Source organism: Nomascus leucogenys, chromosome 1a (genome assembly GCF_006542625.1).
Source record: "Nomascus leucogenys isolate Asia chromosome 1a, Asia_NLE_v1, whole genome shotgun sequence".
NCBI lineage: Eukaryota > Metazoa > Chordata > Mammalia > Primates > Hylobatidae > Nomascus > Nomascus leucogenys.
In genome coordinates this window covers 14903709-14925915 of record NC_044381.1, presented here as the reverse complement: position 1 = coordinate 14925915, position 22207 = coordinate 14903709, and the positions used below count along the sequence as shown (strand labels likewise).

The following is a 22207-nucleotide window of genomic DNA, read 5'->3' as shown; positions in this document are numbered from 1 at the left end:
TGAGCGAAGGCACAGACCTGCAGTTGCACGGCATATTCTAGGACTGTTAAGAAGAATATTAGGAAGTTGGGTGTCGGTGTGAGGGGGAGGGTAAAAGGTGATGGTTTCTGTGAGTGTGAGGCTAGGCTAGGGCCAGGTTATGGAGCACCTTGAATGCTGTACTAAGGAGGTTGTAGATTATTCTAGCTAGCAATTGGAAGCCACCAAGGTGTTTTAAGGAGTGAAGTGTTGTGATTCCTGGTGGCTGTGCAGAGGATGGCGTCTGGTTATAGTGTGAAGAGTGAATCATAATGGCCTGAGGAGGCTGAGGCTATTGTGAGGTAAAAATGTGAAGCTCAATAAGGGACTTAGCACCAGTTGGGATGGAGATGGGGAAATAGGCTTGAAAGGAAGATAGAGTCTGGGCTGACAACTGAATGTGAGGCTTTAGGGAGGTGGGGTTTCTGGAAAGAGCATTTTCAGCTTGGGAAACTGAATGGCTGTGAATGCCATTAATTGAGATATGGATTGGTTGGGGGGAGGTGAGAGTGTACAAAGGTTGTGCACTAGCAATATCAGGAGGAGTTTTGCAGTTAAAGAAGAGGTTAGGGCTAGATATGGAGATACGGAGTTCTCAAAAAATGGGTAGTATTTGTAAACCTGGACCTGGCTGAGTTTGCTGAGGGGGAATGTACAAAGACAAGAAGATGGCCAAGTTGGATGGATCATCTTTGGGATCACCAACATTTATGGGACCAACAGAAGAGAAGGAGATAGCCATCAAGACAGGAAAGAAGCCCTCAGAAATAGAGGATTGGACCTAGAAAGGAGTGGTTCCCTAAAGGAAAAGGGAAGGAGAATTTCCAAAAGCTAGGGATACTTAGTGTGAAAAGTCAACTAAGTAGAGTCTGGGAAAGCCAAGTTGTGTCTTAAAAAAAATAGTAATTTTGGAGCTGAAACACACACTTAGGCTTACTGATCCTGAGAGCTAGTGTTGGGCATGAGGATTATTATTTTCTTATCTCAGATCGTGATCAGAGAGTATGTGAGTTTTGGTATTGTGTTTTATTCCTTGGTCTAACTTCACCGAAACAGATTCTGGGGTCCTGGGTTGCTTAAAGGATGAATATTCTGTAGACTTTAAGAAACTCCTGATGAAAACAGTGGATTATGTTTATTGTAATCTTTCTCTTCTACCAGTTCTGAGAAGAAATTTGCATTTTATTCATCAAATTTCATCATTGGCTACTATATTTTAAGGAGGAGAAGCTAATTTGAAATTCTGGTTTGAGTTTTGAAGAAGGCATGAACGGTTTCACAGAAAATAGAAGGAAATATGCCCAACTACTGAACACACCCCTTTAAATTGCTCTTACCAAGCCTTCAGACCTAGGGGCAAAATTATGCTCCAGGCTCCAGGTCCCTGGATTCACTCTGTTAGCAGCAGCAGTGAGGAGCAGTTTATTTGGACAATCCCCTCTGCTCCCGTTCTCCCTGTGTGATTCCCCATTTTAGCCGTAAAAGACTCAGAAAATGGTGATTTTATGCTAGTACATACAGAAATACCTTAGCAAATATGATTGAGCCAGCTAATGTGTAAGTAAAAACAATAGCTGACTGGAAACTGGGTGCAACTCTGCAGTCTCCTTGGATATCTTCGGGAGTTTTGTGAAATTAAAAAAAAAAAAAAGCCTGGATCCTCCAAATGAACTGAAGTCATAATCAGTCTGCAATGTTGAGAGTTTCTTTTAAATAAAAATAAATGAGCAAGTGGAAGTCTTATTAGCTAAAACCAAAAGCACAAGCATACATGGCCCTTTCACAAAGTAAAATGGCCATAAGCATAATGAGACTCCAACACATCTTTACTTTTTTTGCTGTTTTAAGTTTTCCAGCCCTTACATTCTAGGATGCTGCCTTACCACTTCCTTAAGGAAACACAAATGGGTGAGTTAAGTTTTTGAAAGTAAAGGAGGATCCTGTTTAAGTAGATTAGGGTCTGGCAGGCCATTTAACTTTATCAGGCATTTAAAGCCGAGGATGTACACTGTAGCCGGCTGTGACTTGCCAATTAGCTGGGCTTTCCCCACTGTTTCTGGTTTGGCAGGGACGAGGTGGTTCACCCTGCCGCACTACTGCCTGCCAAGGACACATGGCCAGCTCCCGGCTTCCTGTCTTCCTCTTTGTGTCCTGGCCTTGCCTTCCAGGGAGCTGCCAGAGCACAATTGCCAAAAAATCTTCCTTCAGAAAGGTCAAGTAACCTCAAGTCACCTATGCCAATATTTGTGTTTTCTTTTTAATCCTTCTGCGTTCGACTTGGAGAAAGCTGTAGAAGCGAACATGCAGAATGGAACCTGGGTCACTTTGGATCACTTGGATAAAGCAACAGAACCCAAAGAATCCCTTGGCCAGTCAGGGTGTGATGTTTTGAGTAGAATTCTATTTAAAGCTCTGTGAAGTGTGATAGAGTTCAGAATGGTTCAATGTGGATTTGGATTTCGTTGCTTTTTAGGATTCACTGTACACATGTGATTTTTGGCCAAAGCTGGTGCATCACATGGCAGGGAGAGGGAGAAAAGTGGAGATTGGTTTTGGCTTAAGGACTGCATTTTTGTTTGTTTGTGTTTTCAGGACTCTATAGTCACATACTGCCTTTTGCTTTCCAGTTTGGTGTCTGTGAGCAAGCATCAGCAGCCAAGTCCCTTGTACACTGGCTGAGAACAATGTACGGGAGTTACCTGGGGTGCTTGTTGAGAGCGCTTTCTTGGCCCCAGCATTGCTGTACGAGTCCCAGTCATTGCGGGTGAGGTCGAGGAATCTGAATTCCTAACAAGCATCTCAAGTGAATCTGATGCTCACTAGAATTTGTGGACTGAATGTGTCACTGATTGTGAAATGACAATAAGGCAAGTAGCATTTATTGTCATGATACAGCAAGCTGTTCTACTTCTCCTTTAATTGGTCTTTTTGGAGCTCTCTGTTTAATTGGAATCTAGATTGTATGCAGATCTCCACTGACACCAAACACTTTTCTGAAGATCAAACTTTTAAAAACCTGTTAATATAAGAAACTTTATCCAAATAATTGTTCCAGGTTTAAACTCTAAATTTTAGGATGATTTATGAGGCTTTTTTAATGACACGTAGAATGCCATAGTGAACATCCTAAATGACTTTAGAAGGCTCCCTCCCCGTAGCCACACTGTGAATCATGCTCCTTGGAGATGTGCAGTGTGATGGGGCCTAGTGATGTCTATTATGGAAGGGAAACCCCATGTCTCTAATACTTCATAAAGCAAAGCTTTTATTATTTACTTTGAAAAAATTCCATTCGAGGAATATGGAATTTTTTTTTTTTTTTTTTTTTTTTTTTTTGAGACGGAGTCTCGCTCTGTCACCCAGGCTGGAGTGCAGTGGCGCAATCTCGGCTCACTACAAGCTCCGCCTCCCGGGTTCACGCCATTCCCCTGCCTCAGCCTCTCCGAGTAGCTGGGACTACAGGCGCCCGCCACCACGCCCGGCTATTTTTTTGTATTTTTAGTAGAGACGGGGTTTCACCGTGGTCTCGATCTCCTGACTTCGTGATCCGCCCGCCTCGGCCTCCCAAAGTGCTGGGATTACAAGCGTCAGCCACCGCGCCCGGCTGGAATATGGAATTCTTAAAGTGCCTAAACCTGAGCCACCTACTAATTCTCATGGCTGTTGGTAATTAATATAGGGGGCAATGTGTGTTCTGTCTGTAGACTCCAGGAAAGTTCAACGTAGCCCCAACATTCCCTTTTGGCTTTTCATGTAAAATTGTCCATAGCACTTTCTTCCTAAGCTCAGTTTAATTTTCTTTTGTGCCTTTTGTACCTTGAGATATGCTGTCTTTCTTGGTGAGAATGGTGTAGCCATGAACCTTTTTGTCATTGTTTTGTAGCATTTGTAGAGTGAGGACCAGATTAACTTTATAATTTACCTTTTTTTTGTAAGTTATTTCCAAAATTTGCTAAAAAGCTGCAGCCTCAGGGACGCCTCTGACTTTCTGACACAACTAACAAACGCCACACTAATTTGGAACACATGTTCTGTCAAAGTTTACCTATAGCCTTGGGTTCCAAATTTGCAACTTCAGCATCTTCTGTTGAAAATAAACAGCATATTTTTTCTTAAGCTCCCTTTTTGCCTCCCCTTGAACTCTGCAGTCTTTTATAACAGTAATAAGGAAATGTGGTTATGGGTATAATTGCCACAAGGCAATTGTACCCTAGAGGACTGACAGAATTTTCTTTTCTATATCTGAGGGCTGGGCTCCATCAAGAAGATCCATTTGCAAATAACTCAATTAGAAGAATAACAACAGTGTCTTTATTTTTATAGCAACTTTCCCTATAGAGATCAAAGTGTGTTAGGGACGTCCTATCAGATTCATCGTTCTAATACCCCAGTGGACTGGAATAAAGTTTTATTATAGCTTGTTTGAGACAGGAGAGTGAGACAGAGAAAGGTTAAGTGTTGTCTCTCAGATCATAAGAAAGTCAGAAGGGGAAATGCGATGAAAAATCAAGGTTTTTCTATTACTCTGCAAGTTATCAAGCTCTGCATTCCTTTCTGGTAATTGTAAAGGATCAGAATAAAGCAAAACCTATTTTGGGATTGCAAAGTAATGTAGATGAAAATGGCTTGAAAATAGCTAAGGTATTCTTACTATCTTTATCATATTTAGTACAAATGGAAGGTAAGAAAGAGCCTTATTGTCAGTATCTAATTATACCAATATATATGAAATGGATTTTACACATTCTTGATTGATTGGATTCAAACTGCCAAATTGTCTTAATTATTAATAAAAGACTAATGGGAAATAACATTTATAATTCTGGATTTAAAGGAATTCCATAAGATTTGACAACAAATTTTGAACAGATTAAGAAGCCAAAGATCAAAGTTACTCTGATTACATAAACGGCCTAACAAAATACTTAATTAAGTAGTCTGATTTTTCTTTTTAAGGTTTTACTTGTAGACTCCGTAGTTCTGAGGGTAGGAGTGATGAACTTAGGCTCTGTTTTTGTTTTTTTTTTTTAAGTTAGAATTAGAGAATTGGGAGTCAAATTACTACTAATCTTTCAACCTGATTTCAAGGAGCCTTGGAGGACACATTCTGTGGGGAGTAGACACAATTAACTTGATGCTCCTAATTACTATTGTTTGATTTGTGATTAAAGGTGTTGTATTTTGGTGTAGGGCTTTTGGCTTCTCAGGTGTCCAGTGTGCTGCTGCTGGGGAGAGTAGGGGGTGGCAGCATTCCTTCCCTTAAACAGGAATCCCCTTCCACAAACTAGAAGCTGAAATATCAGAAATAACCCACATTTAATCAGACCTTGCCTTCTAATGAGAAAAAATGAAAAATTAGGCAAAACATAAACACATGGCTTTTTAAAACTCTCTTTGATTTTCAGAGGTCTAGAGTGGGTTCATATTTCTTCACTTTAACCCAAGTAAGTGAAGTTATCTTTCACTTATAGATCCTCCCTGAGTGCCTCATGGGAGGAGTAATGACCTTGAGACTTTTATCTCATCATCACTGCGCCTCTTGTTATGTCTTGATGCTTAATGAATGTGAAGCTGAAAACTAATCCAGGTAAACAGGTGAAGGGAAAATTAAGTTCAACCAGCGTGAACATAGGAAAAAAAATCCATCATTTAGGAGCACCATTAGCACTGCGAATGGACTAAGGAGACACATCCTGTTCCCTACCAGGTGATTGGATCATAATCAGCTAATTTATTCTATTTTTAATAATTGCTGGATGATATTAATAGGGAAATTTCAGTTATTATTTTATTATTATGCATTTTCTTTTGCAAAAAAAAAAGTTTAAAAAACATTTTTTTAACTTCCCCATTCCCTTTTTCTTCCCCATGCCCTTACTAGATTCCTTTCTCTATGTTTGCAGTGTCATTGTGTTTTTCATGGTGTGACATACATACCCTTAATGCCATAAAAGATTCCTGCTCTGTGAAAAGAAAGTTGAGCAGTGTTGTCACTTTGAAAACACAGTGATAGCTTTGAATGGGAGTCTAACGTGAGGAGGAAGCTTTGGCTTTGGGATCCAGATTGCGGTAACCAAACTTCCAAATTCAAATTTGGTCCGCAATCCTGGCTTCACTGCAGTCATGTATATTGACAGTGAATAAAGAAACCTAAATAAATACGAATGAAGCGGCAACACAATAAAAGTCGTCTCATATGTGCTTTATACTTTCAAATAAAAATTAGAATTTATCATTTTCTTTGAGATTATTTCTCTGTTTCATGTGCTTACAAAATTAGCTTGATGTTTTAACCCATCTTTATTTCATTAAAGTATTCCTTAGATATGGAGTTTTCTAAAAAATAGAATATTTTGTCAATAAGGTGGAAAATGACAAGGGTTATTTCCTAAAAGCATCACAGGAGAGAGAAGCATTGTGCATTTATTAGGCAGTGACAGAGCGTTGCAGATGGATGATGGAAGCTCTAACATCAAACCTTGCCATCTCTGGCGGTTTAAATTCTGTGTAGGTGAGTTCTACCAAAAGTTTTTTTTTTTTTTTTTTTAACTTCTTTTGCCAGTTGATTGGTCCTATGAAGTAAATTTCAGTTCAGTTCTTGGGCAGATAACCACCCCAGTTAGCATTCTCTGGGGCCCTTATTGGCTTAAGCAAGCCTAGAAGAACAGGATTTCCTTCCAGGTCAGGTATAGAACGTTGTGGAGAAGCTTACGGGATCTCTTTCTCATCTGTGAAAGAGGGAGAGAGAGAGAGAGAGAGAGAGAGAGAGAGAATGTATGCTGGATTGAGTTGGTAGAGTGCACCTCCAATATTAAAAAATAATTTCCCAATAAATTATCTCAGCGTTATTTTGTTCTATCTTTCTGCGTCGTTGGTAAGTGGATATTTTGTGTAAATGGGCTCCGGACAGACCTTCAAATACATTGAAGGTGGAGCTTAGTTCTTTGCTCTGTCATCCCATTTCTAGGATAGGGCCTGTTTCAACCTATTTCTCAGCCAAATTGTATCATAATTTGCTATCTGCTTAGTATAATGTATCTCATTTGTTTTATCTTGGCTTTAATTGAATTACCTATTCCTATGGCATAATTCTTAAATCATAGCATATACATATACAGTACTTTGGAAGAACTGGGATAATTTTTTTTTCTTCTTATTGTCTTTTTTCTTTCTTGACTGTAACTTAGAATGAAAGTTTAAGTTTCAAATAGTATGTGTGTAATAAAAAACTTGGTTAAAAGGTGGATTCATTTTCCTATCTGGCTTTAGGCTCCCTGTCCCACCTATTCTACCCCCCATTACCAGAAAAAGTCAAGGGCTTTTTCTATCTTGTGGTCTCAGCATTATTCCTATGGTTTTTAGTGTCTGTGCAGTATGTCTGCTGTCATATTTATGGAGATTGTCTCTTAGCTTACCTGTCACACTATAATTTTCTCATTGGGGAAAGTAAAGGGTGGTGGGAAAACATGAAAAGTGGAAGTTATTGCTAGACTTACTTCATGGCCACTTTATGTCTATTTAGACTCCAACCCATTTTCTTTTTTCAGTAAATATTTATTGAATTAAATTTATAAATGTGCATTAGAAGTTTGCTTTATGTGGCATAGATTGACTAAAATACATTTCAGGCACAGGCTTAAAAAATAATAAATATGTATTTTCAGTTGAAATGATCTCTGTATGATGTTTGGTGGTAACTGTCACCAACTAGGAAAATAATGTTTTAAAAAGAGACATAAAATAAATCTTGGGGGTGGGGATTCAAAATGATTGAGAGAGAGGATGTAGAGGGACATTGCATAGAGTGCAATGCTGGCAGCTAAGTGTGCACATCCAACCCCAGTGTCATCCTGTTAGTTCTATCCAAAAAAAGTTGGCAACATGTGAATTGATGCTGTATGTTTTTCCGTTATGTCACTTCCCTCTAGCCAGGCTGTTATCTAGCACAATTTAAAACACTAAGTATGTTGGTACTGTTTGCATTTGTGATTCTAAAGTTTTCGTACTGTGAGTTCATATATATCCCTGTGCATATGAACATAAATATTTTTGTTTTCTCCTGTTCGTAGAGTGTTTTAGCAAAACACCATAGAGTGTTACTATTCTGATGGAAAAAATACTTTCATCTTTTCTTATTTTGTAATTTTTCTTATGTAAAATGCCTGATGTCAAGTGGGGACTTATGAACCATTTCCTAAAGGAAACAGAGTAATGTTGAAATCATTTCTCTTTCCTGTTAGGTATTATTCTTATGTTGATGTATACTGGTGCATATTTAAGAAAACCTTTTGATTATCCCCATGAGACTGTTAGTTATTCTGACAATTGATAAGCATTTCAAAGTTGTTAGTGGCATGAAATACAAGTAAATGTATAATGTTTTACAAAAACCATCAAACTTATAATTGTTCCAGTCAAGGAGCGTACAGTCATGTGTGAAGGAAAAACACATGCACAAGAAAAAACTTGTTAAAAATTGGATAGAGAGACTAGGAGGTGATAAAAAGAAGAAGTAAACTTGGATGGATGGGTAGGATTATCAGAAGACCTCCTGGAAGAGATATATTTAGAACATGGCATTGAGAATCTAGTTACCTTTTTAAAAAACTTGATTATTTTTATGTATCAATATGCATTACAAAAAACTTTGTGATATAGAATTTTGTACTTAGTACTGAATGGTGGCAGTACTTTCTCATCTTTTTTTAACAAATACTTGAAATCTATTGATTTTTTAAAAAGTTATTATATTTGTCTAATACTGTTTAAGTCTATTACCTGACATGTATTTTAGAGTGATAGATATGCCAAATTCAAAAAACAAATGTATCTGTCAGATTTGAGTAAAATAAACTACCAGATAGTCCAATAGCTGGAATTTCATGGGCAAGGCCAGTTACAGTGATGTTAGAATAGGTGAAAAGCTTAATGGGCGGTGAGGTCACCCAGTCATTAGCATCAGTAGGAATCTACTACACAAATTGAGCTGGAGCTGCCTGAAGGGAGGGCACCACAGAGGGAGGAACTTGTTCAGTGGAAGCAAGAATCACAAAAGGAAAACTCACCACTGTTTGGAGACAAAGGTCAAAGCAGAGGAGGGAAGGAATACCTCCCCTTCTCCTTTCTTCCCACCCTCCAAATTCCCAAACTCCTACCATTGCCTCCTGTTGGTTGGACCTAGCCTGAAGTTAATAGTTAACGGAACTGGGAAGGGTGGTTTGCAGGAACAGAGTTCAGGATGGATCTGAGGACAAGTTACTCTTACAGGGCAATTCTAATTTTGGGAGTGGGTGGAGGGATGAGATTTAGGTAAGATTCAAAGCAATTGTTTGGGGCAGGGGAATTAAGTTTGCATAATATCATCCAAAGCTTTATCACACCAGTTTTTCTTACTGGTGTTGAGTTACTAATTTTTTAAATCCTAACTGAAAATTTAGTTTATACATTTCTGTCACTGCCTTGCTGTTAGGTGCTTTTGAAAAATATCCATGAACAATCTTGTTAGTTAATTTTAGAATTTTAACATGCTTTAAGTATCAAGAAGAATTTGATCTTGTCTAATTAGAAGCAATCTTTAAGACCAAAAACACAGGTGACAGGCTCAAATTATTCCTATGGCAATTAACTCTGACAAAGAATTGGATGATCCCTCCTTCCCCTTTTCCATCTTTTGGAGCTACCAAGAGTGGACAAGGAAAAGTTCAACTGGTCTTGTAACCAAGCACTATCTAGAACTTGGAAATAATGATGTGATTTCTTGTTTTTGTGTGTGTGTTTATTGGAGGTTGAGTATGCCGCATAGTTTGTTTTTTGATTGGATTGGAAGGCAATGTCAGTTTTGAAATGGCAGCATAATAATCAATTTGGAAAATTAAACATTAGCCATATGTAATGGTACGTGCAATGAGAATAATCTTTATGAACATGGGAGATGAGTCTGCAGTAAAAAGCTTGAAGTTGGTCTGTGTTAAAATTTTGTCACATCTGGAAGGCATTGATGTCTAAGATTACATAGGTTTGATATCATTCAGGTTAAGGCATATGGATGGGACATTATGCAGAACCTTGATTTTTTCATACTGTTTGGATTTGGCTTAGGCATTTTTGAATCATAAGGAGTTGATTTGAATCTCTATTAAAGATAAAATGAGTAACAAGACAAAATGGGAGGAATTTTGAGCACCTGGTACACAGCTCTGCGCCATTATACTCTCAGTTCCCTTCTTTAAAATGGGTATAGCAAGTGAACATGCCCCTCATCATTTATTTTCCCATTTCCCAAAAACCATAGTAATGAGTAGTAGATTTCATGGTGGGCTTCTGTTATTCTTTATTATTCTTGGTTATAATTATCTGTATTTTTTTATTTTTGTTTATTTTTTTCAAGATAGGGTCTCACTCTGTCACCGAGGCTGGAGTGCAGTGGTGTAATCTCAGCTCATTGCAGCCTCAACCTCCAGGGCTCAAATGATCCTCCCACCTTAGCCTCCCAAGTAGTTGGGACTACAGGCACCCACTGCTATGCCCAGCTAATTATTGTATTTTTAGTAGAGGTGGAATTTCACCATGTTGGCCAGGCTGGTCTCAAACTCCTGACCTCAGGTGATCCTCCCACTTCAGCCTCTCAAGTAGCTGGGACTACAGGCACCCACCACTACGCCCAGCTAATTATTGTATTTTTAGTAGTGATGGAATTTCATTATGTTGGCCAGGCTGGTCTTGAACTCCTGACCTCAGGTTATCCACCCACCTCAGCCTCCTGTATTGTTGGGATTAAAGGCATGTGCCACCGTGCCTGGCCAGGATTATCTGTATTTTAAACTGTTCTCTTAAAGTGACTGTTTGAAAGAATATTGCCCCATAAAATGCCCCATCTTCATGTCTCTGTGAGCTTGTAAACGTCTCAAAGTTCTTTCACACACATTATTTCACTTATTAGAATATTCTTGACCTTCTCTTTTTAAAAAAGGAAAATCATGTTAGCTATTTTTTTGTTTTTATTTTATCAGTATAATTGAGTTCCTTTCTTTGTATGCACAGTTTTAATTTGCAAGAGGAAGTTACTGTCTCCTCATTTGTTTCCTCATTTTATCCCTTTTCAAAAATGTTGGTTCAATGATGCATTATTCAAGTAGTTTTATTCCTGGTATACTAACTTTTCCCTTGAAAACATGGGGACAGAAGTTCTTTGAACCACTTATCAAGGAACTGTTAGGACATTTAATACTATTATCTGCCACATCAGCAAGCTTCCTGTTCATCAAATGACTTATCTAATTTTTTTCCTCTAATTATGATAAAGTTATTTTATGAACAGAAGCAGTAATGAATACCCCACATACAAATCTACTTTACCTTGGTAGAAAGTAGGCTATGCGTCATCTTACTCTGTTATCCAGTTAATTGTTGTGCATCTTGAGATTAAATATATACATTTATTTTTATATGAATATATTATCACAGACTTAAGAGCCATAATTTAATAATAAAACAAGGACTGGTTATTAATCACATGTAAGTAACATAAGATGTAAAAAACCCATCCAGTTTCTTCTCTCTAAGCTCACATAATGATATAAACATAAACATTTTAATGATTTGGCAAAATATCTTTTTAGCTAACATAATAGAGAAATCTGTATCCAATTTAAAAAATTTTTTAGGAACATATGCCTATGAAAAAATGAGCAATGAAAAAATAAGGATGTGACTTTTTGGTCACTGAGTCAGTCACTACATTTGTATTTGTAGAAAGGTTGTAGAAACTTAAAAATTAGAATATGTGTAGATAATAATCAAAAACTAAAAGTTATGATTGGTATTACTGGCAGTTTGTTTGTAATTTAAGGAAGATGAACTGTTTTAACTGCTACCAGTCATCATCTTGTTCTCTGTAAAACAGTGGTTAGTCATTCAACACATATTGATTGAGCATCTAATATGTGCCAGGAATATGCTAGGGCAGTGAATAAGACTAACATGTTTCTTGACCCCATGGATTTTAAAATGTAGCAGAAGAGTTGCACTCTAACCCAGTCCTTCAATTACCTGTGTTATCAGCGTTTGCAAGGGGCAGTGCAACCAACTAGGTGGGGATTTTTTTTTAGGAGGAGGAGGAGGAGGAGTACTAATTAAACCTTAAAGAACATTAAATATATATATCTCATAGCCTTTTTCCACAAAAATACTTGTGCATATTTCACTGTTGTGTGAAATTATGTTTTTCCTATTATTTCTAATTCCTTTGAAAACAACTAAGACGAAACTCTTTCCTTTCCTTAACCAGTTGCGACTGGGCAAGATCAAAACTGATTCATGCATGAAATGGTTTGCTTAGAGTCAGCGTACAAGGGCTTGGCAGTTGACGAATAAAACCCAGGAGTTCTGACTCTCCAGACAGTTTGGAGAGAACATGTCCTGCTCCCTGAGAAGAAAGATTGCCAATGAAATATTAGAAAGTCTTACATCTGATTTTAACCTAGATATATTAAGTTTGGGGAAAATACATGAAATAACATAGCACAGAGGGACCATGTGTACACAAGAGTGTTGTATGTGTGGGATTTAGAATAATGCGTGAAGACTCCAGGATAAACCGGATATGTAAGTCATGGTGCTAGGTAGTAACATAAATGCTGTTCAGGACTTTGGAGGTGAAACAGCACTTATTTTTCTATGCTTTCCTTTTAAGAGAAAAATTTAAGACTAATAGGATCATAAACATTGCATTTGGTTTATGTTGAAATTCTGCATTGATTTTTCAATTTGCCTTCATGATTATGTTCTTGAGTCTGATGACATTCTGGTTTTTCATTTCCAGATTCTTATTTCACCAACATTTTCTTTGCACTACATACCTTGCTGTAAAATGCAGGTTTCTTGGTTTCCAAGGGGAAAAAAATGTATATTACATAGCATAGCTGAAATCCAAAATGTTTCCCAGATGGAAAAGACAGAACATTCATCTCATCTTTTCCTACTGGATCTGGCTGGGTTTTGGAAGGGACTTTATTATTTTCATGTGGCAAACTGCGTTGGCAAATTGTTCCTCAAAGTACGCAGTGGCGTGTTCATCTAATATTATAAGATATGGGCAGCATTTATGAAAGATTATAAATCTTACAACTCTCTTCAGAAACTTAAAATACAGCTGGAAATGTTTTGCTTCCAACAAATATGCAATCTTCATAAAATTCGAAAAGAAATGTTTTGAATAAATAATGTTTTAGTTTATTTCTCTCTAGTGCGAGAGCTATTTCTTTTAGTCAAAATCATGCCATAAAACTCTTCCCTCCTCTACATTAGCACCCTTGCCTCTGTATTTATATTATGCTGGTGCATTTAATATATATTTTTAAGTATGCCAGATTGCTTTGCCTTGTTTTTAAAGATAGAAAACTGGATTTGCTCCCAGGGACTCTTTCCCTAACTCGACCAGTTTAAAAACTAAGCAAGGATTGAGTCAGTTAATTAATTTAAATAAGATTACAAATCAAAAACATATTATGCAATCTTGATTTAATTACCACGTTTTATTTACTTAATTGAAAACACACTGTAGAAAGTCAGCAATCTTGACAATGACCAGTACGGTGTTTTTGCATTCTATAGGTTAAAGCCTTCGAAAGCAAGAACTGTAGGTGATCCTGATTATGACCTTTGTTTCACTCAATCCCTAGATCAGTAGAAAGTCATTGAACTTAATCTTAGGTTAGGGCAGAAAGGTCAGATATGATTATCCTAGCTTCCCATTGTTGTGGGGGGTGGGTTGGTACTACTTAATGAAGTACCACAGCCCTCTGGTCAGAGATGTTGGCAGGTTTAACACTTTTTGTGCAGGGGTTTCATATTTGCAGGGGTTTCATTAGTAGTCCCCCGTGGTAGAATGATTTGCTTTGATTTTTTTTGATATATGATTTTTGATACATGATTTTTTTTCCACCTTAAATTTCAGTGGCCTATTTTTTCAGTTAATTCCCTGTGGACAAATTTCAGTCTTGAGCCTTAACAAATCCTTATTTTAATCCTTGGGATATGACTCTTTGAACCTAATCTCCTTGTTAAGCAAAAAAGTGGCTGTTTAAAAGAAAGCTTAATGATAAAACAACTGGAGTGTTCAGGAATGAAATAAGATATATTATATATCTACTGTCTTGTTCTATAGTTTTCTTTGGTTAATGAAATTACTTTATCATGAAGATCTTAAATGTAGCAATATCTTTTTAAACTATGCGTTTTGCTAAATCAAACATATATTTTAAAATCAATATTAACCAACAGAAAGAGGGATCTGAAGATATAGGACTTCAGATTTGAAATAGTAAACGGTTTAAAATATGCAGGAAACTGCATCTCCCAAATGTTATGTTGGTTCTGCCAAAATATTCAGAGAGGTCTAATTTCTCTTATTGCTGAGAACTGGGTTTAGGAGGAGTACAGATTCACTGAACAAACAAACAAGAAAACAAACAAACAAAAGAAACAAACAAGATCAAGGATTCCATTAACAAAGTGATAAAGTTAAAACTTCCCATGAACAGCTTGTTAACCAAGTTTTGCAGTGAAGTGGACTCCAGATAATTTAATGCCCTATTGAAAAGAGACAGAGAGACAGAAATATGGAGACAGAAGCAGAGAGAGAGAGACAGGAGATAAAGGGAGACACAGGCACACACATACACAGAGAGAGAGAGAGAGAGGAGAGAAGAATGAAGGAGGGAGAGAGAGAGAGAGAGAAACCATTTCCCAAACATTCACATGCTTATGAGAGGCAAGGAAATCACTCATTTTTCCCATGTTCTTTCGTTGTCTTATTTTAATACACATCTAATAGAGAGAAAATAAAATAATGTAAAACTATAATTTTGTGTCACTCAAAGCAATGAAGCAACCTTCCATTAAAACTGAAGCTGCCTAGTGTTTTAACTGTGCTGGAAAAAAAAAAACAACCACCAAATTATGTAATAGGAATCTTGATTATGGAAAGCTAGTGTTCTATAAATCCCAAGGAATCAGTTATGGGAGACAGTAAACTGCAAAGGGTGAGGTAGAAAACTGTGGGCAGAGAGAGGGGAAGAGAGAAGAAGGTTTGGCCCAAGGAGAATAGTTTGCTCTCCATTACCCTTAATGATATAGATGTTTTTGTTTTACCTTTTTCTTTCCCTACTATAAAATACATGCATTTGTATTCCTTCCCTCAAGCTTTTGTTTCTTACCTGTTGCATCTTGTTTCTGGCATGTTATATATTTAATTGTAAAAATATACTGTTATATTATATTATCAATTAATAATGTTTTAGAGAGAAAGAGACTGTTCTAAGCCTTAAAAAAAAATCTCATGGTATTCTTTCATTGACAATGGGCTATTTCTTCACCTGCTTAAGGCAAAGGACTATGACAAAGGGGCCTTTTATCACATGATGACTAAGTTTAGTTCTAGCAAGAGGCTGTCTGTAGGTTAACAGGTTACAGTGTGGGTTTCATTTACTCCTCTGATATCCCTTGATATAAAAGCTATATTGTTATGGAACCATAGAATTTTAGAGCCACAGGGGACCTGAAAACTCACCTTGTACAGCTCCTTCTTTGCACTAAAATCATTATAAATTAAAATTATGCTTCTCCAGTTGTCTTTTTCTGTTGATCCTCAAGCTATGGTGTCAGAGAATAAAAGGAGTTCCTAAAAGAAGTTTCATCTAGGAGTAGAAAGTTGATATATAAAGGTCATTAAAACTGTCTTGGCCCAGTGCTTGCAAAGTAGGGACATGGACCTTCACCGAACATTTAGTCTCTTTATAAGAGATGGACAAAAAATAATTTCTGACTCAGAATAGTATGTCTTATCCACCCTATCTTGTTTCCAAATATTTCTTCAGGGAGTTGGGAAGTAGGATTGAGCCTTACATTAGACTGAGAGACTTAACCTTGGAAATTGTGTGTCTGTTTCCCTGGCTTTTGCCACGAGAAATTTATCTGTTTGACTTCTAATGTATGATTTTACACAGAGCGGTATGCTTTGTCTTTCTTTTCTGTGCACTTTTATAGTTTATAGACTGATGGTTTTCTGCTCATTCGACTTAACCGAATGTGCCAGGCCCTATCCCAAAGATTAGGGCTATAAGGCTAAATAGGGCAATAGACTTCATGTCATATTGTTGAGGATCTAAAGGGGATGACCTCACCGTGGGGGACTTCAGGGAGAAAAAAGGGGGAACATTATGCACAGACTTGGAGACATCAAATGAGGGAGACACACGAGGAATCAAAAGGCTAAAGTATGACCCAGGTGCTGATGGGGACCAGATCAAGGTGCCATGAATGGCATACTATTTTCAGAATATATGTAAAGGTTTTAGCAGATGTTTAGCTTAATCAGTTTTGGGTCTTATAAAGATCATCTTGGTAAAAGAGTGAAATATGTCTTAGAAAGGTGGGAAATCAGGTCGTTTTTTCACGGCATTGTTCCTAAGGTCACCTTCTTTTGATGTCTTTTATGATATGCCCTTGCCCCCCCTTCCTAGGAAGAATCATCTGTCCCCTCTTGATTTATGTATTTTTTTATTTGTATATTTCTGTCTCTTCAGGCAGCCTCTGAGCTTCTACATGGCATAGAGTGTATATTCTTTTTTAAAAACAATATTTAAAGGTCATTATTGTAAATTAAATATAAATGTAATAAGCCTTACAGAGCACGTGCTGTGTTCCAAACATTACCAAGAGTTTGGAATACATGAGCTGATCTTGGCTCACTGCAACCTCCACCTCCCAGGTCCAAGTGATTCTCATGTCTCAGCCTCTCAAGTAGCTGGGATTACAGGTGTGCGCCACCACACCTGGCTACTTTTTTGTATTTTTTGGTAGAGACGGGGTTTCACCATGTTGGACAGGCTGGTCTCAAACTCCTGGCCTCAAGCAATCAGCCTGCCTTGGCCTCCAAAAGTGCTGGGATTTATAGGCGTGAGCATAAATCTTAATTGATTTACATTTAAATGATGTTTACATTAATGACCTACAAAAAAAATTTGACAATTTTGATGATTTATCTACCTCAGATAGTTGCAGTGTATCTACTCCAGAAAGTTAGTGCTCAGTAAGAAATACTTTACAGGCTATTATTTATTTATTGTCATATATATTTAACACACATCTTACAGAGCTTCCACCAGATTGTCCATAAAACATTAGAATTTCCTCTGCTTAATGGAGACAATCCAAACTAAATTTGATTTATAGAATTGGCCTCTCTTTAAAACATCAATTAGTGTATGGAGTTCAGTGATACTAATAATTACTTCCAACTTAGATATAGAAAATAGCTAAAGGTTTAAAAAAAAGATTCTGAAAAAGATTTTGAATGTATTGGTGAATGGTGGGAAGGGTGAGGGAAGTTAGGGGAAGGTAAGTTTCTCAGAAACATTTAAACTACTGAAAAATCATTTGGCTTTGCATTATTTTAGGATTGCATCATAATGATTCAAGAAGTATTGTGTCTGAATAGGCTGTCCATATAAAGAACATAAGTTTTAATAGTTGCTGTGTAACTTTGGACAAGTCGTTTGATCACTTATGTGTCTTAGGATCTTCCATAAAATTGGGTCGTAGGAAAAACTGCTCACTCCTTAGGTAAAGCTTAGACATTAGAAGAGCCACGAGCGATTGACTGCTTTTTAAAAAAGGAGTGGACGAAAGGATTGAAAAGTTGGTAAGGGTCCTGCATGAATGTGAACCTTTTCCTGTTCCTGGAGAATCTTTAACCTGGAGAAGAAGGAACTGATTGAGTTTAAAATATAGTAATTTAGAAATAACTTCATTACTTTTTTTTTTTAGAAGAATAAACATATGTTTAACCCACACTTAAAGAATGAGGAACATGAAACTTTTATAAGTATGTAATACAAAATTTATTTCAGTTCAACATTATGCCCAGTCAAGTCAGAAAGAGACAACACAGAAATGTAGAAAATAGAGAATGAGATCAAGGAAGATAAAATGAGAGGTGGAAGGGAATGAGGGAGGACTGGTTTTGGTTGGCTGCCTTCAGAAACTCCTCTCTTTTTCTCTACTGCATCAAAATCTTTCCAGACACTACACTGGGTGTGGTGGCTCACACATGTAATCCTAGCACTTTGGGAGGCCGAGGTGGGTGGCTCACTTCAAGCCAGGAGTTCAAGACCAGCCTGACCAACATGGTGAAACCCCATCTCTACCAAAAAATGCAAAAACTAGCTGGGTGTGGTGGTGTGTGCCTGTAGTCCTAGCTACTCGAGAGGCTGAAGCACAAGAATCGCTTGAACCCAGGAGGTGGAGGCTTCAGTGAGCTGAGATAGTGCTACTGCACTCTAGCCTGGGTGACAGAGCAAGACTCTGTCTCAAAAAAAAAAAAAAAAAATTTTTTTTTCCAGACACCAGACCCAGATGCTGGGCAGCTCACAACTCTTAGCAGCCTTGTTCCTCAAAGACTTCAGCCTTCTGGAAGGTAATTTTCATCAACTGGCTGGTATCTACTGCCTTTTGAGCATGACAGCTGCTAAGAGACTTGAAGAGCAGTGGGCTCCTCCCTTTTGGGGAGTGAGGGGTGAAAGCATTTACACAGGATTTCTCAGATGGGCACACACTTCTCCATGCTCAGTCAACCCACCAGTCATTTTTAGATGCGTGTGTTGGGATGGACGGAACTTAGTTATGTCCCTTTTCTCCCTTCCTAAAAGTCAGTTATTATTAAGCATAGAGCCACATTAAAAATGATTAATTTTTTTCATTTTAATATGTTTAAACCATTAAATATATTAATCATTTTTAATGTGGCTCTATGCTTAATATTAATATCTTTTATTTACTGATAATGTAGACTGTGTCTGACCCAATGCTTTTGGTGCTTCATATGATAGACTCTTGCAATGATTTTACAAGGTAGATAATATTATTGCAGTTTTCAAGATCCAGACACCAAGACTCTTAAGAGTAAGTAATTTTGTACAAGATCATGCCACTAGTGAGGGACAGAGCCAGGCTTCACTGTAACATATTAAGTACACACACACACACACACACACACACACACACACACACACACACACACACGGAGAGAGAGAGAGAGAGAGGGAGGTTGAGCAAAGTGATGGAAGTGGTTAAATAAAACCTTTGGGTATAGAGTAATTTGACCTAGGTGGTGAATTGGAAGGGGTTTAGATGTGGTCTGAATAATTCCTTCTCTGAAGTCAACCACAATAACAGTCATTTTTGGTTTCTCTGCCAACCACGACTCGCTGATTACTTCCTTTTCCAGCAGTTGGAATTAAGTGACCGATATAAGGTGACATAAGAGTTAAGAGTAGATTACAGTGTTAGAATTTACAGTCTGAAAAGTAAATGCTCTATCATTTGTTCACTGAGAGGGCCCTCTCCTATGTTTCTGAGACACAGTATACACTGTTTTATTTCATGAGAAGGCACGGGCTTTGGCGTATGAAGGAAAGTCTGTCATTGTGTGCCAGTAAACACCAGATCATTTTAGAAAGTGGAATTGTTACAAAAAGCAAATGTGTGCCTCAAATTTAGGGTCTACTTCAGCTTTCCCTCAAATACTTGTGGTTTTTTTAGTAAGTATATTTTTTCAATTGAATAAGTTGGTCTGCAGTTGTTGGAAATGAGAAGAAAAAGTAATTTACAGCAGAAAAGAATAGAGTTTCCCAAGTGGGATGTTGTGGTAACAGGGGATGCCATTGTTCTAGCTGGATAGTTTCTTACGAATGGAAGAGACTTTTCATTCTTTTCTCTGCTGGACCCAAATCTTAGCAACAGATGATGGAAAAGAGTTTTGTGGCACCATTTTGAAGTTGCTGTAATTAAACATGCTAAGGCTCATGGAGAGTCTACAACTCCTGAAATAAGGCGACTGCTGCAACAATTGACAACTTTAACTATCTCAGGTGTCATCACAAGCTTGGCATTAGCCAACTTGAGGGGTGCATGTCTAGACCTTCATAAGAGTGAGATAGCTTTGGAGGGAAAGTAAAACATAGGGAGGCTCTGGTCAGTGGGTGTATTATATACATAAGTAGGAATTCCTAAAAAATGTTAGAATCGCTTGAGAAATTAAACTGGAATGTAATATCAATGCTGAGAGACATTTGTCAGAGGAACTCAAGGGAAAAATAGCTGATGCTATAGCAAAAAGTTATGATTTATCATTTTTATGTAGCTATCATACTCCAGGCCTGGAAAGTGGCCCATATTGTACCATTTTTTTTTAAAGGAATGTAGAACGAAGAAGATTGATCTAATTTATAAGTCACTGAATCTTGCCTTGATTTCAGAAAAAGTAGTAAGAGGACTTCATGGGAGATGAGAGAGATTTTCAGAGAGTTCTCAGCTCTCTGACTGTCTTTAGGAGATTTGAGCCAGATGAAGAATGGTCATTTCTAGTTTCTTTGCTTTCATTTTGAAAAATCAGGAAACAATTGGAGGAAAATGGGGGAATCACTAAATATGCTTGCTAAGATTTCATGAAATATGTTCTAAAATAAAACCGAAAAGACAAGGAAATGGGATGAAGGGGTAAAATTCTGATCTCGGCATTAAATCTAAGCTAACAGGCATGAGGCAAAGGGCAGAAATAAATAACCAGGTTTCATATGAGAAGAAACTAACAGGATGTTCTTGCATTTAATAGTAGAAGCAGCAATTTCAGTATGTTAATCACTTACCTGGAAGGACAGAATAACCCCGATGAAAAAAACCAGCATATGATTTTCCTGCTTAACCGAATCACTTTCTTGGCTCAAGTATAATGGCAAGGTTTGGGGGAAGAGACTTCTCAGTATATGGCAGTATATGACAGAGCCGTCATTTGTGCCCCACCTATCAAATTTTGTTGAAATTCATTATCAAGTTCAAAATTGCCTTTTCTAGGCAAGCAAAGAGGCTGCTGGAGCTGAGCCATCCATTCCTCCGGCGTTTACTGCAAGCCTAGTGCATTCACAGCCATGAACAGCACACTGAGGAAGACACAAAAGAAGTAGACAGAATCTCTGCCTCTGCTTAGGAGTATGCAATTTAGTTGGGGAGACAAAACTTAAATGCTAGAACCAATAAAAGAAGATTACAAAGCAACTTGCAAGTAAGTGTATAATAATATGGGGCAAATGACACAGATAAATGCAGAGGGGACGAGGGAAGAGGAGTGAGCAAAACACAACAGTGTCAGATCAGTCCGAAAAGGCATGTTGCCTAACAGTTGTATGTCTTCCACGTTTCTTTCTGTAGCATCAATGAGGAATAATATGGGGTAGGAAATTCAGATATACGACATTGATCTCTTCCTCTTTACCTGCAAAGTCTGTCCATCTGTCATGGATGGAAATTAAATTGATCCAACCATTTGCTCTCCACAAAGCCATGTTGGTTTCTACCTAGTAATTTATGCTTTCCTTGGTGTTTGCAAATCGATTGCTATTATAGGATGTAGATAAATCTGGGCCTGGATCCAGTAGGTTGGGGGATTATTGGAATGGGTATGTGTACTTGTGTGTGAAATCCTGGAAAAGCGGACTCTCATTTCTGTGTATTTTACTCATTGAATAAAAACATACTTTCAGGCTTTTAAATGCATGTTTAATTACACTCAGATTGCATTTTTAAGAGAATATATCTGCTTTATTTCATATTGCTACTGACAGGCCTCAATATTTGCCTAACCTTCAAACCATCTCCAGTGGCTTTGTAGCCAGATCTTTTGTTTCAAAAAAACCTTGCTCTAGCCCCAGAAAATTGTAGATCAATACTTGTGTTTTTCTTTTGACATAGAAATATGTATATGCATTCATGTAGTTTGATGAGTAAAATGTTTCTATCAAAAGGCTTGGGAAAGTATATTTTATTTAAGCACTCAACTTCATTTTTATACCTTAAAAATTTTTTTTCGAGTCCTTTGAGGATTGTGAAATTCTTTCAAAACAAATTAAAAAGAAAACATTTTCTGTGATTTCTTTACAGATTCTGGACAATCAGGAAGTCCAAGCCACAATGATCCTGCCAAGAATCCTCCAGGTAAATATGTGTTCCAGGACGTTTGCAATCTGACATTGTTGGAGAACAAAGGTACCACTGTATAGATAAACACCCCATAATTGGTCAGCTGCCTATTTTGTTCTGGCAGGCAGGTATGATTGGGACAAGATGTGATTGTGCT

General features: G+C 37.5%; 1 protein-coding gene across 12 annotated transcripts in view; it reads left to right on the top strand.

Annotated features, from left to right (window-relative positions):
• NFIB (nuclear factor I B) overlaps nucleotides 1-22207 on the top strand; it is a 234496-nt gene that overhangs the window by 114259 nt on the left and 98030 nt on the right. For 11 of the 12 annotated variants that reach the window (XM_003260428.4, XM_003260429.4, XM_030815159.1 and 8 more), the window contains one exon: nucleotides 22012-22065. In XM_003260428.4, the coding sequence (XP_003260476.1) occupies nucleotides 22012-22065 (54 nt within the window). Of the gene's footprint in view, nucleotides 1-20992; nucleotides 21137-22011; nucleotides 22066-22207 lie in introns of those variants that run through there. The other variant, XM_030815425.1, reaches the window with a different exon arrangement.